Genomic DNA, 17227 nt, shown 5'->3' on the forward strand with positions numbered 1-17227 from the left:
GGAACAGTAAGAGACTTTCCAAAGCTTAAATAACAAGTCATTCATGGAGCTGGGTCTCGAATCCAGGCAGGCAAGCTCTAGGGCCTGATCTCTCTGCTCAGTCCTTGCTGAGCAGAATGGTGTGAGCAAAAGCATAGAAGTGAATGCGTGGTGCATTTGCCAGAGATGGTGAAGAGGCCACACTGACAGGCGTGATAGTAATTTCGACATTTTGCTGTTGGACAGTGTGTGTCCACATGCAGAAGCTCTATTTGATTAAAATTGCAGATTTGGTTAGCACTTTCATTATATCATGTCATTTAAGAAACTTCTCCCTCAAACTACTGTAGTACAGAAAAACAACCATATAAAAATTTTCAGTATTATGTGCTGTTAAAGAAACAGTAACCTTTTCTTTTTTCATTTAGTTATTACTTAAGAGGAAAAAGCATTCTAACTTGTAACCGTATTGGAGGGAATGTGCATTGGAGTGATAAGATACCACATTGTGAAAGTAAGTAAATTCTCACTTTAGAATTTAGATTAGGAATTTTCAAACTTTTTGGCTTCAGGACCTGTTTATGCTGTTAAATCAACAACGATTCCAAAGAGCTTTTCTTTATGTGGGTTATGTCTATTGGTATTCATTATATTGGAATTAAAACAAAAGTTTTTAAAATAGTTAATTATTAAATCATTTTTAGGAACAGTAAAGTCAATACATGTTAATATATACAACATATTTTTATGAAAAAATTAAAAATTTCCAAAACCAACAGTGGGAATAGTGGCATTGTTTTACATTTTTGAAAATCTCTTCAATATCTGGCTTAAAGGAAGCTGTCTGGATTCAGTCTGTGGCAAAATCACCCAATTTGTAGATTCTGGAAAATTTCACCATAAACTTACAAGGATGACAGTGAAATAAGACCATATCTTGGTATTAGTGTGAACCATGGATGGAGTGAATGGATATGTTTTAAAATTACAAATATGCATTTCTTAGCTAGCAGTGAATTTTATTTTTAATCACAAGCATATTTTCTCATTAAATTTCCATCTCTTATGATGATTAGAACAAAACTTAGCATATCCTTATAGATAAATATAGGTATTTCATATAGGTACTTTATATAGGTATTTAAGAAAATGAGTTTGGTTCTTAAAAGTTTATTTCTACATGATTTGAATTTGGGATAACACATTTTCTCATGGAAACTCTCCTCTAAATGGATAAAGGATTCACAACTAACTTCTAGAAATCATATGTTAAAGAACTTACTGAAGGTAGTTCATAGGACTTTTCTGATGCTGTCTTACTCCTTCACCTTCCCTTTACCTTTATTTTCTCTTTTTACCCCTTTTTAAGAGATTTTTTGTGGACGACCTCCAGAAATAAAACATGGAAAACACACCAATAGCTACAGGAATATATTTGAATATAATGAATTAGTAACTTATAGTTGTAATCCTTCAAATGGATCAGATGAATATTCGCTTGTTGGAGAGAGACAGCTTATTTGTTCTGGACCTGGCAAATGGAGTAGTGCTGCTCCTCTGTGCAAAGGTAATAATGTTTCCATTTGTTTCCTTCGTCATTTGTAAATACTGTGGAACACTTCGTAAATAGTTTTACCTATAAGTGAAACAGTCATATATGTTTCTTTCTCCGGTTAAATTGACTTCTAATCTAATTTAGGCCAAATCGAACAGAAAATATTTCTAGTTGTGAGGTTTCCCACCCCTCACACCAGATGTTCTTGACATTACAATTTACACAGTGTGAACTAATTGTGTGTGTGTGTGTGTGTGTGTGTGTGTGTGTGTGTGTGTATTAGGATATTTTTGCTTGAAAGAACTGAAAAACTCAACACATCCTGCCTCAAAATTAAGTTTTTTCTTATATTGCAAGATGTCTGAGAGTTCTGGCTACAAATAATGGTAGAGAAATTTTTAAAAGCTAAGCTTCTCATTGATAAGAATGATAAACTCTGAACAAAATATATCTTTAAAACAATATTTAAGGCACTAGAGAGTGACATAAAGCAAGGAGATGCTAGAGGGGATTTGATTCTTGGAAGAAAACCACTGAATAACAGGATAATATTTACTCTTTTCAAGTGCACATGGGACATTCTCTAGGGTAGCTCATATTCTAGGCAATAAGATTATTTTTAGCACATTCCAAAGAATTGAAATCATTAAGTGCATTATCTGTTCACAATGGAATAAACATAGACATTAAAACAGGGCTAATCTAGAAAATTCACAAATACTTGAAAATTATGAAAGGCACTCCTTACTAACCCATGAGTCAAAGATGAAGTAACAAGGGAAGTTAGACAGTGTTTTGAATTGAGTAAAAATGAAAAACACAATACATCAAAATATCAAAATTTGTGTGATAACAACAAAAGCATTGCTTAAAGGGAAATTTATAGCATGAAATACTTGTGTTAGAAAAAAATAAAAGTCTCAAATCAACAATCTAAGCTTCCACCTTAAAAAACTAAAAAAAGAAGAGCAAACTCAAAATAAGGAGACATAAGATGATCATAAAGTTAGAGAGAAATCAATGAAATTGTGAAGAGAAAATAATAGAGAAAACCAGTGAAACAAACCCCTGGTTCTTGGGGAAGATCAATAAAATAGATAAAGCTATAACTAGGCTGACAAGAAAGAAAAAGGTATTTAATAAGTCAGACAGAGAAAGACAAATACTGTATGATATCATTTATATGTGGAATCTAAAAAATACAACAAAGTAGTAAATATAACAAAAAAGAAGCAGACTCACAGATATAGAGAGCAAACTAGTGGTCACCAGTGAGGAGGGGCAATATGGGAGTGTGGGCGTGGAAGGTACAAACTATTGGGTATAAGATAGGCTACAAGGATGTATTGCACAACACGAGGAATATAGCCAATATTTTGTAATAACTGTAAATAGAATGTAACCTTTAAAAGTTGTATTAGGGGCTTCTCTGGTGGCGCAGTGTTTGAGAATCTTCCTGCTAATGCAGGGGACACGGGTTCGAGCCCTGGTCTGGGAGGATCCCACATGCCGCGGAGCAAGTAGGCCTGTGAGCCACAACTACTGAGCCTGTGCATCTGGAGACTGTGCTCCGCAACAAGAGAGGCCGCGATAGTGAGAGGCCTCCGCACACCGCGATGAAGAGTGGCCCCCGCTTGCCACAACTAGAGAAAGTCCTTGCACAGAAACGAAGACCCAACACAGCAAAAATAAATAAATTAATTAATAAACTCCTACCCCCACCATCTCCTTTAAAAAAAAAAAGTTGTATTAAAAAAATAAATTTTTCGGGGCTTCCCTGGTGGCACAGTGGTTGAGAGTCCGCCTGCCGATGCAGGGGACACGGGTTCGTGCCCCGGTCCGGGAGGATCCCACATGCAGCGGAGTGGCTGGGACCGTGAGTCATGGCCGCTGGGCCTGCGAGCCATGGCCGCTGGGCCTGCGCATCCGGAGCCTGTGCTCCACAACAGCGAGACGCCCGTGTACTGCAAAATAAATAAATTAAATAAAATAATTTTTTTAAAAGAATGAAAAAGAGGACAACACTATTCTTCAGACATTTAAATGGATATTAAAAAATATTACAATGATGATAGTTGTAATATTACATCTTTATGCCTATAAATTTGACAACTGAAATAAAATTGACAAATTCCTTGAAAGACAAAAAAATACCGAAATATCTTCACATGAATATATAGCTAACCTAAATAGTCTTATACCTATTAAGGAGATATAATTTGTAGTTAAAAACCTTCCCACAGTGAGAACTGAGGCCCAGATGGCCTCCTTGGGGAATTAATTCTACCACACATTGCAGATATAAATAATAGCACCTCTACACAAACTGTTCAAGAAATATAAGAGGAGGAAATGTTTCTCAACTCACTTCATGGGGACATTACTTGTTACTAAAACCAGACAAAAACATTGAAAGAAAATTGTAAACAATATCCTTATTGAATATAGAACTTTTCAACAAAATATCAACAAATCAAATCCTGCTATACGTCTATGTCTCTATTCCTGCCCTACAAATAGGTTCATCTGTACCATTTTTCTAGATTCCACATATTCCAAAAACAAATATACGATATTTGTTTTTCTCTTTCTGGCTCACTTCACTCTGTATAACAGACTCTAGGTCCATCCACATCTCTACAAATGACCCAATTTCGTCCCTTTTCATTGTACTGCAGAAACTAACACAACATTGTAAAGCAGTTTTACTCCAATTAAAAAAAAAAAAGAAAAAAAATCCTGCTATATATAAAAATAAGAATACATTATAGCCAAGTAAGATTTATTCCATAAATGCAAGATTGGTTCAGATTTTAAAATTAATCAGTGTTATTTACCATGTCAAAAGACTATAATGAAAAAATATATGATCATCTTAATAGATGCAAAAAAAAGCAGTTGACAGAATTCATCATCTTTTTATGGTAAAACTTAGCAAACTAGGAACAGAATGGAACTAACTATATCAACCTGATAAAAGGTACATACGAAAATCGCACAACTAACATTATGCTTAATAGTAAAAACCTACTTTCTTTCCCCCCAAGGTAGGAAGAAAGGAAGTATGTCTACATTCATTACTCTATTCAGCATTGCACTGGAGGTCCCACTCACTGCAATAAGGCAAGAGAAAGAAATAAGCATACATACATTGGAATGAAAGAAATAAAATAGTCTGTATTCATTTATAACATGATTGTCTATGTAGAAAATTCCAAAGACTGATGTTTTAGCAAGGTTGCAAAATATAAGATCAACATACAGAAATCAATCGTATGTCTACATACTAGCAATAAATCATTACTGAAAGTTTTATTTACAACAACTATTTGCAAATCCAAAACACAAAATGCTTGCATATAAATCTAACTAACATATATGAAAGATTTAGATGGTATAAACCACTAAACACTAATAAAGGAAATTAAAGACCTTAATAAATAAAGGGATATACATTGGCCATGAAATGGAAGACTCAAAATAACAAAGGTGTAAATTCATTATAATTGATCTATAAATTCGACATAATCCCAATAGAAACCCCAGTAAACCTTTTTGTATAAATTGACAAACTGATTCTGAAATTTATATGGAAAGACAAAAGAGCTAGAATAGTTAAACAGTTTTTGAAAATGAACTGGAGGATGTACTCTACCTGCTGTCAAGACTTAGTATAAAGCATACTATAAGGCATATAAGCAAGACAGTTTGGTAGTGGTGAAAGGATAGATATATAGAGCAATAAACAAAATAGTGAGTCCAGGATCAGACCCTTGTAAATATGTCCAGTTGATTTTCACAGGTATACAGACAATTCAGTGGGGAACAATTTTTTCAACAAATGGTACCAGCACAATTGAACACCCATATGCTATAAAAAAAAAAAGAACCTCAGCCCATGTTAGCACCATATGGAAACATTTATTCAAAATGAAGCATAGACATACATATGAAACCTACAACCAGAACACTTTTACAAGAAAACACAGAAAATATTTGTGACCTAGCCAAAGATTTCTCTAATACAACCCATAAAGCATGATGCTTTAAAGAAAAAAATAATAAATTGGATACTCCAAACTCAAAATTTCTGGACTGCAGAAGATATTATTAAGAGAACAACAACTAAAAGCAATAGATGGGGAGAAAATATTTTCAAAGTACGTATCTAATAATTTGCTTGTATCTATTATATAGGAAGAACCCTCAAAACACAATAATAAGAAAACAGTTTTTTTAAATGAGCAAAAATTAGTAATAGACATATTTCACCAAATGTGATATGTAGATGGCAAAAAGTACATGAAAAGTTGCTCAATATCATTAGTAATTACAGGAATGTAATTTAAAATCACAATGAGATACCACTAACCAACTATTAGAATGGCTGAAATTAAAATAAAAAATGTGGCAATGCAAGCAGTCAAATATACATGTAATTGAAGTTTCAGAGAGGAGGGAGAGGAATACAGAAAATTATTTGAATAAACACGGGCCAAAATATTTCAAATTTGATCCAAAACAATAACCCTACAGGTACAAGAAATTCAGTGACCCTAGCAGGATAAGTAAAAACTTTAATTTTACCAAGAAACCTCCACCAAACTAAATACATCATGTTAAAACTACTGAAAACAAAAAATAAAAGAAAAGGGAGCCAGGGAAAAAAGGTATTATATTGAGGACACACCCACCCACCCCCATCTCCCCGTTACCCACGTTAAGAATGACAGCTGATGTCTCTTAAGGAACTGTGGAGATGAGAAGACAATAATCTCTGCTAATGTGCTGAAAGAAAAATAAAACACTTAACCTTGAATTCACTGTCAAGGAGAAATCTTCCAAAACTGAAGGTGAAATAAATAAAAAACAGTTTCAGATAAACAAAAGTTTGGGGAATTTGTCATCAGCCAACCTGAACACAAGAATTGATAAAGAAGTTCTCCTGGCTGAACAGAAATGATGTGATACTTGATGGAAATTCAGATCCACAGGAAAGGAGGAAGAACACTATTCTGGTTTAAAAGTCTGTATATTATCTGGCCCTTATCTATTGCTCAGATTTAATCTCATAAGATATCCTCTTGAACTCTCTGCTCAGCCCAGTGTTTTTCAGTGTTTTTTTTTTCCGAATTCTGCAAAACACATTCACAGATATTGAAGTCAATCTAGAGGGTCACGACCTGTATTTTACTTTGGAGAAGTAGAGTAGAATGGGAAACACCAGAGTACACTGGTGTGAGGGCTGAGCATTTTGCCTGGCTAGCTTCTTTTCAACTTTTAAAATCGAACTCAAATATTACCTTCTCAAAAAAGTCTTTGCTACCTTTCTAAAAGAGCAGGGTACTGTAATTAGTGTCAGCATGACCTTAGAAAAAATCCTAGAGCTAAAGAGTATCAAAAGTATCAAAAGTTTTGAACTTGCCCTGAATTTGTACCTGGTAGTCACACTTTCTCAAGACTTGTAATGGAAAAAAATGTAGGAAAGCCAATAAAGTATAATGACAGTCTGTTCTAGGTGAAAAAACGTTATTAAGTTTCTCTAAATCCATTTGCCTGAAATTCAGATGCACAAATAAAGTCTTTTTTTGTTTTCAATTAACATCTTGCCTTTCATTCCTTGGCTTTTTCTTCCCACTGGAAATTACTACTTTGCACTAGTTTTTCTGGTCCTGTGTGAAAGCAGCTTTTTATTAATTCTGGAATTTCTCCAATTTTCAGTGGTCAAATGTGAACGTCCGGTACTCGAACATGGAATAATGGTATCAGGAAGTAGAAAAAAATTTTCCTACCAAGCAGTGGTGATATTTGAATGCCTCCAGGGTTTTTACCTTAATGGCAGCAACCTAGTGTTCTGTGGTGGTAATAATACTTGGGAGCCTGAGATGCCAAAGTGTATTAAAGGTACAAATGTTGTCTCTTTCCTTTTTTTAAATTTTGTCTTTTAGTTTTTATTTCTTTGACATTGACAAGAATAATTGAAAAAATAAATCTTTGTATTTAACTCTGTCTTGTATCCATTTCCATGAGAGATGTATGACAGAACTTACATAGAATTCTGCTGTTGTGATTTTGTATGTTTTTATAGAGTCTTAGCACATTCTGTTAGCAAAGAACACAGGTATATTAATGTCTCTTGTTTGGTATTTTTATGTATAAAAATAGATGGGAATGATTTTTCAGAGTAAATCGAAGCATGGGAATTTTTACCTATATAAGTCAAGAATGAAAGCCATAATTCATATAAATGATATGAAAGTAGTAATCCCATGTGGTTTGTTCTTCAGTGCTGATTCCTCTCAATACAAAACTCCCAATTTTGAGCCATTCAGATTAAGTAACTTCCTGCTTATATTTTACAAAAAAATCCTTTAAATTCATGTGATTTACACTCATTCATCATTTTTAGTAATGAAAAGAGGAAGAATATATTTACAGCCATTTTAGTTGTTATGCTTAGTGATTCTAAAAGTATTTGCCATAGTCCACAGATATCAACAGATGTGTGAACTTGGACAAGTTACGTAAACTTTAAATATATTTACTTACATGTAAAATGATTTAATGCCTTCCTCACTGGGTGATAACAAAGTCAAAATGGGATCCATTTAAAGCACTTAGCACAGTGCCTGGCATCTAGAAAGCTCTTAGGTAGCTTGTATGACTTACAGCATCACCTTCACAGGGTATCTTCCAGGTCCAGGACTATGTTTCATTTTCCAGACTGCAACCAGTTTTGTTCTTTTTATACTGGGAAATTTCTGTTGTCACCAGAATAAGACCAGTATTTCTACCACTCCCCACCTCATACAAATATCATTTGTATCTTTACTGGGCATTTTTATTTGACAACAGAAAGTAAATTTCATAACAACAGAAAGGCAGGAGAAGTCCTTACTTATTGAAATGAAATGGAGGATTTCTGGCAGGGACTACTAATTAGCTGCTCTGCTTAAGACTTGAGAGACTATTTTGATATGGTAGAAGGAATTATATTCCTGATTTCAGGGCTGCTTTCTCTGGCTTCTTCCTTTTAGTTGCAGCAGAAGCAAGAGACAAGAGGAAGAGAGGGAAGAGCATTAACCTGGGCAGACTGCATTCAGGGTCCTAGTGTGGCTCTGCTCACTCAAGTAACATCATTTCTATGGGTTCTAGTTTCCTGTTGTCTAATGACTCAAACTAATGTCAGTTACTGGCATCTAATTTGTTTCCTATTGCCCTGATATTTTGAAGGATTGAGGGGGATTATTCATGTTAACATGGTAATTAGAACACCTTATATAATTCCTGTAAACCTGGTACCCAGTAACCTCCTTCAGTACCTTGGTGAGTGCTGTGAAGTTTTGTGGGAAAAGAGATGTTTTTTTGGTGGATGTTATATAAAGATTGCATACGAAATTTATATTCATTGACCCATCCATGTCCTAGTGGGCCTATACACTGTGGTATACTATATTTGTTGATATGCTCTTTTGAAAGTTGACCATAAACATTTCATAAGGACTTATAAAACACTGATACAGTTTAGTGTTTGAAGAAGATATGAATTGTTTGTGAGAAAAAGCCTATGAAGAGAAGAAGCTACAGTGATCTTTTTTTAAAATCAAAAGTCAACTCTCCTTATGGGATTGTCAATCATTTTTTATCATCAGTTAGAGAAAGACTATACCAAAAGGATCAGTAGCAACATATAATGGTGTTAAGTCAGATCTAAATGTGCTAATATGAAAAAATGTCCAAGAAATCCTTAGTGAAAAAGAAAAAAATTATGGAATATACTACTTGGATCTTTTAAAAGAATACATAAATTTTATGATTTATAATTAGTTAACTACTAGGATTTTCATTATAAAATACAAAGTTGTAGTGAACATTTTATATACACATCCTTATGCACTTGTACAAATATATATTTAGGTTAAACCCAGGAGTAGAATTGCAAAGTTCTGAGTGTATGTGTATTATTTATTTTGAGAAATAATCTTAAAAAAAATTAAAAACCAAAATTAAATTCATAATTTTGTGTTGACAAGGATGGTGAATTGAGTCAAATTTATTTTTCCAGGTTACAAGCCTACTCATCCAACCAAGACTCCACTTGCAAAATATCCAGGTTCAGTAACTCTTTATCCTACTTATAGTTAAGAAATTTATAAAGTGATGGGTGTAAAATCATGTCTTATTTTAATTTGCATTTCTTTAATTATCAGTGAGGCTTAACTTTTTCTGTCTACATTTATTTATTCATGTTCTTTGTTCATTTTTCTATTAGGTTTCTAAAACTTTTTTTTTGTTGATTTGAACTTACTATAAATTAAAGCCCTTTTAATGTGAAGTGAACTTTTTTCCTAGGGTTGTTTTTTTTTATTTTATTTTAGTTTAGTTTAGTTTTTTGCTTTATTTTCACTAGTCAGTTTTCTTTTAGGATTTTATACTGTACTATTAGATATGGGTTGCTTTTTATAACTTTTTGTTACCTGAGTATATTTTTATACATGAATATATTTTGGTAAATTTTCAAACATTACAGAAGTATACAGAGTAAAAGATTAGTTCTCCCTTCCTAGCCTATTACCTTAGTTAATCACTGTTAGGGTGTCTTTGTATCTGTTTCTGTACATCAAAATCCTTATATATGTAGCTATACATTTAATTTGGTGTTTATTTTCTTAAACAAAAATGGCATCATACCATTCATATTTTTTTGAAACTAGCATTTTTCCACTTAATGTCTTATATTGGGATTGTATTTTGATTTATTCTCATCCTTTTAAATGATGACTTTAATATATGCCATCATATTTTATTTAACTCTTCTCCTTTTGGTGGTCATTTATATGTGCAAAACTTTTACATTAATAGGTAGCTGGATATATCGATCTTTTCCCTAATGGCTGTGAGTGTTGTGTCTTTCTTATAAAAGTTTTAGGACTTCCTCAAGCTGAAATTATATAAACATTTCAACCATGCATCCTAATTGCATTCTTTGGATTTAAATCTTTGGTACATCTGAAATTCATTATGGTATGTGGAATGAGATTGGGTGTCTCTTCACTCCACCCACCCCTATCCAATGGCAAAGTAGCACCATTTGTTGAATAACTTGTCTTCTCTCCAAGTGTTTTGAGGTGCCACTTTTTATCATCCATTAAATCCGTAGGTGTTTTTGTCTTCTATCTGTTCCCTTGAACTCTGTCCATATCTGTGCCAACACCCAGTTGTTGTTGTTTTTCATTCTAGTACTATAATATGTTTTAATGTCTGGCAGAACGCTTACTGTAATTTTTTCAGATCAACATTTATTTAATTTTTCTTACAATTTCATCCAATTCAATAGCATTATATACATTCACATTGTTGTGCAACCATCACTACTATCTATCTCTAAAACTTTTTCATCATCTCAAACTAAAAACTTTATACCCATTAAGCAGTAATGCTCCTTTCTCCCTCCTCCCACATTCAATAACCTCTTTCTACTTTCTGTCTCTGAATTTAACTTACCTAGATAACTCATTTAAGTGGTACTTTACATGTGTCCCTTTGTGTCTGGGTTAGTCCATTTAGCATAATGTCTTCAAAGTTCATCCACCTTGTATCAGAACTTTATTCCTTTTTATGGCTGAAAATATTCCAGTGTTTGTATATACCACATTTTATTTATTCATTCATCTGTTGATAGATACTGGGTTGTTTTCACCTTTTGACATTCTAAACAATGCTTTTCAGAATATTGGCATTCAAGTATCTGTTTGAGTCTCTCTTTTGAAAATTTTTTGGGGGTATATACCTGGGAGTGGAATTGTTGTGTTATATATTAATTCTTGTTTAATTTTTGGAGGAACATCCATAGTGTCTTCCATTTTTAAAAAGTTTTTAAGTGGCTGCACCATTTTCATTCCCACAAGTGATGTACAAAGTTTCTAATTTCTCAAAATCTTTGCCAACACATGTTAATTTCTGTTTTTTATATAATAACCATCATAATCTATGTTAGTTAATAGGTGTGAAGTAGTATCTCATTGTGGCTTTTATTCACCTAACGATTAGTGATATGGTGAGCAGCTTTTCATGTGCTTCTTGACCATTTGCATATCTTCTTTGGAGAAATGTCTATTCAAGTCCCTTGCCCATTTGTAAAATGGCTTTTTGTTGTTGTTATTGAGTTTTAGGAATTCGTAATATATTTCGGATATCAATCCCTTATCAGATGTATGATTTACAGATGTTTCTGCCCATTCTGTGAGTTGGTTTTTACTCTGTTGATAGTGTCCTTTGATGCACAAAAGTTTTTAATTTTGATGTAGTCCAATATATCTATTTTTTCTTTTGTTGCCTATGCTTTTGGTGTCACATCTAAAAAGTCATTGCCAGTTCAACATCATGAAATTTGTCCTCTATGTTTTCTTCTAAGAGTTTTATAGTTTTAAGTCTTTTGTTTTTGATTCATTTTGAATTAATTTTTTTTTTTTTTTTTTTTTTTTTTGCTGTACGTGGGCCTCTCACTGTTGTGGCCTCTCCCATTGCGGAGCACAGGCTCCGGCCTGTGCAGGCTCAGCGGCCATGGCTCACGGGTCCAGCCTCTCCGCGGCATGTGGGATCCTCCCGGACCGGGGCACGAACCCGTGTCCCCTGCATCGGCAGGCAGACTCTCAACCACTGCGCCACCAGGGAAGCCCCTTGAATTAATTTTTGTATATGATGTAAGATAAGTGTCAAATTTCATTCTTTGCATATGGATATCCAGTTTTCCAAAAATCACTTGTTGAAAAGACTGCCCTTTCCCCATTGAATGCTCTTAGCACCCTTGTGAACAATCATTTCACCATATAAGCAAGGGTTTATTTCTGGGCCCTATATTCTATACCATTGGTCTGTATGTCTGTCTCTATGCCAGTACAATTCTGTTTTATTATTGTAGCTTTTTAGTAAGTTTTGAAATCAGGAAGTATGAGCCCTTTCAACATTGCTCTTCTTTTTCAAGATTGTCTTGGCTGTTGCTAGTCCCTTGAGATTCCATATAAATTATAGGTTGTATTTTTCTTTTCCTGCAAAATGCATTTTCAAGATGGTGATAGAGAGTGCATTTAATCTGTAAATTGTTTTGTGTAGTATTAACATCTTAACAATATTAAGTCTTCCTGTCCATGACCACAGGATGTCTTTCTGTTTATTTATGTCTTCTTCACTTTCTTTCAGCAATTTTTATAGTTTTCAATGTACAAGTCTTTCATCTCCTTGGTTAAGTTTATTTGAGTATTTTATTCTTTTTAATGCTATTGTAAATGGAATTGTTTGCTTAATTTCATTTTTGGATTGTTCATTGTTAGTGTATAGAAACACAACTGATTTTTGTGTGTTCATTTTGTATCCTTCAACTTTGCTGAATTTATGTATTAGTTCTAACAGTTGTGTATGTGTTTGTGTGTACGTGTGTGATCTTTATAGAGCTTTCTATATAAAAAATCATGTCATCTATAAAGAGAGATCATTTTATTTCTTCTTTCCCATCTGGATATTTTTAACTTCTTTTTTACGTAATGGTTCTGACCCAAACTTCCAATGTTACATTGAATTGAAGTGGCAAATGCAGGAATTCTGTGTTGTTCCTGATCTTAAGGGAAAAAAGTTTTAGTATTTCAACATTGAGTATGATGTTAGCCATGAGTATTTTATAAATGGCCTGTATAATATTGAAGAGCCTTTCTACTCCAGAGCAACTTCTAAATCATTTTTAAGCCCTCCTCTATCTTTTAAGTAGAATCATATTGAATTCAAGCCTAATTTTTTGGAATACACTAATGATAAGTTTGCTTGCTTTACCACAGAATTAGTTGCAAGGAATATCAGTGGACAGGAAGAAGAATGTTGATGGCATTGGATATAAATTTATAATATTTTATGATGCAACTTTTAGGAAACATTAATATAATTTATAAGGAAAATTAAATTATAATTATGAATTATAAAAAGGCACAAGACCAAAACCAATGAATTTATAGATCTTTAAGATTTATTTAGTCTTTCATTTTACCTATTTCCATTTTTTTCCTAGGATATCCCAATCCCAGCAATGAAATACTATCACTTGATGACTTTGAGGATTTAGGTATTATTTTGTTATTAATAACCCTGTACTATAAGGCCTTAGAGTTCTACATGGAAATATCATGTTCCAATCATTTGTAGGTAGGGAAGAAACAATGTGTCACAAATAATTAGTAATAGTTGACATTTATAGTTATTTTATTAGTGCAGGTACCATAACAAGTGTAAGTGGTAGTATATATAGACACATGTAGATAATTTTCTCTAATCTAGTAAATTCTAACAGTACTAGTAACCTATACAAAATAACCTGGTGTGGTAGCTAAGGCACAAAACAATGAAAAATGAGGCTCCTCTTAAGAGTTTCACAAGGTGGATCCTGTACCTGGAATCTGTTTAAAAGGGTTCTGTGATCAAAATGACTTGGATGCAGTAGCAGACATGCTAAAACTAGATTGATAAACATTTTTGCTGTAGTTTTTAGATGATCTGATCAAAATTAAAATACAGCTGCTATCTAGGACCCATAGATGCTTAATATCTTCAAAACTGTTTTCATTTTTTCTCAGATACAGGAATCATTGCTCTGATTATTCTTACTGCAAGTAAGTATCTCAAACTTCGATACCACTTAAATGAAAATGTAATATGAAGATGAGATGCACATTATTTTTTCAATGACTTTTCAGTTGCTGTAGTTTTTATAGGTTGAAATTGCGTAGAACAGTCTAAAAAAACCTGACCTTTTCTGTGATATAATACCTTGTGTTAGTGATTGTATATTCTTTTATATTCTACATGTCCACTTAGTAACAAACCCTAAATGATGCACTTTTTTTTCAAAATTATTAGTCATATGAGTCTATTTCCCAAATATACTTTGGGTAATTTTCTAAATTAAGCAAAGACTCTGACTTATTGTGGACTGTTTAAGTGATTCCAGGGGATTGGATTTAGATACTGAAGGGTTGAGATGGAATATAAATATATATGTATAGAAAATAACATTTTCTAACCGCAGAAATGTAACCAATGTTTATTTCTTCTGCTTGGTTTGGAATCTTGGTGATTAATTTTCAGAGTCACATGTCATTTGTTTCCTGTTTTCTTGTAGTTGTTGCTGTTGTAGTAGTTTGTACCTGCTTATACAGATGTCTTCACAGTGAGAGGAAAGAGGAGAAGGATATGAAAAAGAAGGAGAAGAAAGAGAAGAAGGAAAAGGAGAAAAAGGAAAACAAGAAGAAGGAGAAGGAGAAGAGAAGAAGATGAAAGGGTAAATCAAAGCATGTTTCCTCTAACTTATTCTAAACTTTGTACTTCTGATATACTTTTGTGCAGTTTTTTTTTGTCCTCTATATTGCATGCTGTGTTTTCCTAAAATGTGCCTGCATGAGTGTGCTGTCTGAATTGCATTTCATTACTAAAAATGTTTTTAGCTGCTTTTAATATCACTGCAACCAGAGAAATTTGTGCAGAATTTCATCAGCTATTCTGACTGTAGGAAAAGTTTCTGTGGGATTTGAGGTTTAAGTTCTTCAGCAAATCATGGACTGTTAGAGGATTTTCCCTACCCTAGGTGTACCCTACTTCCTAGATTGGACTGGTGGCCAAGATGAAATTTTAAATGGTTCACTGGATTCTTTGACATTTATATTCATTGCATTTTTTATGATGAAAATCTCCATTTATCTGTCCAACTTAGGTCACTGTAAGAAGCTATGTAGTTAAAATTTGATTTCATTTAGAGTTGTTATTTATATAACTGGGGAATTAAAAGCAGCATTATTTGATTTCCCATTTATGATCTCTTAATTTACTAAGTGGCAGTAAAACTGATGGGATTAAACTTCAAGTTACTGAAAGGGGTAGGATTTATAAGGCATCTCATTAGTTTTGTCTTTCTCTTTATCTGTAAAAGTAAAAAAATCAGTGGGGTGCTTAGAATAAAAAGAAAGTGTGCAGAGGATATTCAAGATGGCGAAGGATTAAGACATGAAGATCACTTCCTCCCCACACATACATCAAAAATACATCTACATGTGAAACAACTCCTACAGAACACCTACTGAATGCTGGCAGAAGACCTCAGACTCCGCAAAAGGCAAGAAACTCTCCACATACCTGGGTAGGGCAAAAGAAAAAAGAAAAAACAGAGACAAAAGAAGAGGGATGGGACCTGTACTTCTGGGAGGGAGCTGTGAAGGAGGAAAAGTTTCCACACAGTAGGAAGGCCCTTCACTGGCAGAGACGGGGGTGGGTGAGGGGGAAGCTTCGGAGCCACGGAGGAGAGTGCAGCAACAGGGTGCAGAGGGCACAGCGGAGAGATTCCCGCACAGAGGATCAGTGCCGACCAGCACTCACCAGCCTGAGAAGCTTGTCTGCTCACCCGCTGGGACTGGTGGGGGCTGGGAGCTGAGGCTCCAGCTTCGGAGGTCAGATTCCAGGGAGAGGACTGGGGTTGGCTGCTTGAACACAGCCTGAAGGAGGCTAGTGCACCACAGCTAAACAGGAGGGAGTCCGGGAAAAAGTCTGGAACTGCCTAAGAGTCAAGAGACCATTGTTTCAGGGTGCACGAGGAGAGGAAGTTCAGAAAACCGCCTAAACAAGCTTCAGAGACAGGTGCGAACCGGGGCTATCACTGCAGACACCAGAGACGGGCATGAAATGCTGTGGGTGCAGCTGCAGCCACCAGGAATCCTGTGTGCAAGAACAGGTCACTATCCACACCTCCCCTTCCAGGAGCCTGTGCAGCCTGCCACTGCCAGTGCCCTGTGATCCAGGGAGAATTTCCTCAGAAGAACACACGGCATGCCTCAGGCTGTTGCAACGTCACACTGGCCTCTGCCGCCACTGGCTTGCCCTGCATTCCGTACCCATCACTCCCCCTGGCCTGAGTGAGCCAGAGCCCCCAATCACCCGCTCCTTTAACCTCCTTCTGTCTGGGCAAAGAACAGATGCCAGAGGGCGACCTACATGCAGAGATGGGGCCAAATCCAAAGGTGAACCCCAGGAGCTGTGTGAACAAAGAAGAGAAAGGGAAATTTCTCTGTGCAGCCTCAGGAGCAGCAGATTAAATCTCCACAATCAACTTGATGTACCCTCCATCTGTGGAATACCTGAATAGACAACAAATCATCCCAAAATTGAGGCAGTGGATTTTGGGAGCAAGTGTGGACTTGGGGTTTGCTTTATGCAACTGACTACTTTCTGATTTTTATGTTTATCTTAGTATAGTTTTTAACGCTTGTTATCATTGGTGGATTTGTTTATTGCTTTGGCTGCTCTCTTCTTTTTTCTTTCATTACTTTTTAATTGTTTTACTTTAATAACTTTTTTAATTTTAATAACTTTCTTTTCTTTTATTATTGTTTTTTCTTTCATTCTATTTTTTCTCCCTTTTCTTCTGAGCCATGTGGCTGACAGGGTCTGGGTGCTCCGGCTGGGTGTCAGGCCTGAGCTTCTGAGGTGGGAGAGCCAAGTTCAGGACATCAGACCACCAGAGACCTCCCAGCCCCAAGTAATATCAATCGGTGAGAGCTCTCCCTGAGATCTCTGTCTCAAGATGAAGACCCTGCTCCACTCAACGACCAGCAAGCTCCAGTGCTGGACACCCTATGCCAAACAACTAGCAAGACAGGAACACAA

At 34.9% G+C, this 17227-nt stretch overlaps 1 protein-coding gene across 1 annotated transcript in view; it reads left to right on the top strand.

Moving 5' to 3' along the window:
* LOC309957238 (membrane cofactor protein-like) overlaps positions 1–17227 on the top strand; it is a gene marked incomplete at its 5' end in the record, with an annotated part of 54619 nt that overhangs the window by 15983 nt on the left and 21409 nt on the right. The window contains 7 exons of the mRNA XM_082832379.1: positions 408–493; positions 1349–1546; positions 7256–7438; positions 9600–9647; positions 13590–13643; positions 14152–14187; positions 14697–14855. Coding sequence (XP_082688505.1) covers positions 408–493; positions 1349–1546; positions 7256–7438; positions 9600–9647; positions 13590–13643; positions 14152–14187; positions 14697–14851 — 760 coding nt within the window. The 3' untranslated portion in view covers positions 14852–14855. The remainder of the gene's footprint in view (positions 1–407; positions 494–1348; positions 1547–7255; positions 7439–9599; positions 9648–13589; positions 13644–14151; positions 14188–14696; positions 14856–17227) is intronic.

This window comes from Leucopleurus acutus (assembly GCF_964270905.1).
Source record: "Leucopleurus acutus genome assembly, chromosome: 2".
Lineage (NCBI taxonomy): Eukaryota > Metazoa > Chordata > Mammalia > Artiodactyla > Delphinidae > Leucopleurus > Leucopleurus acutus.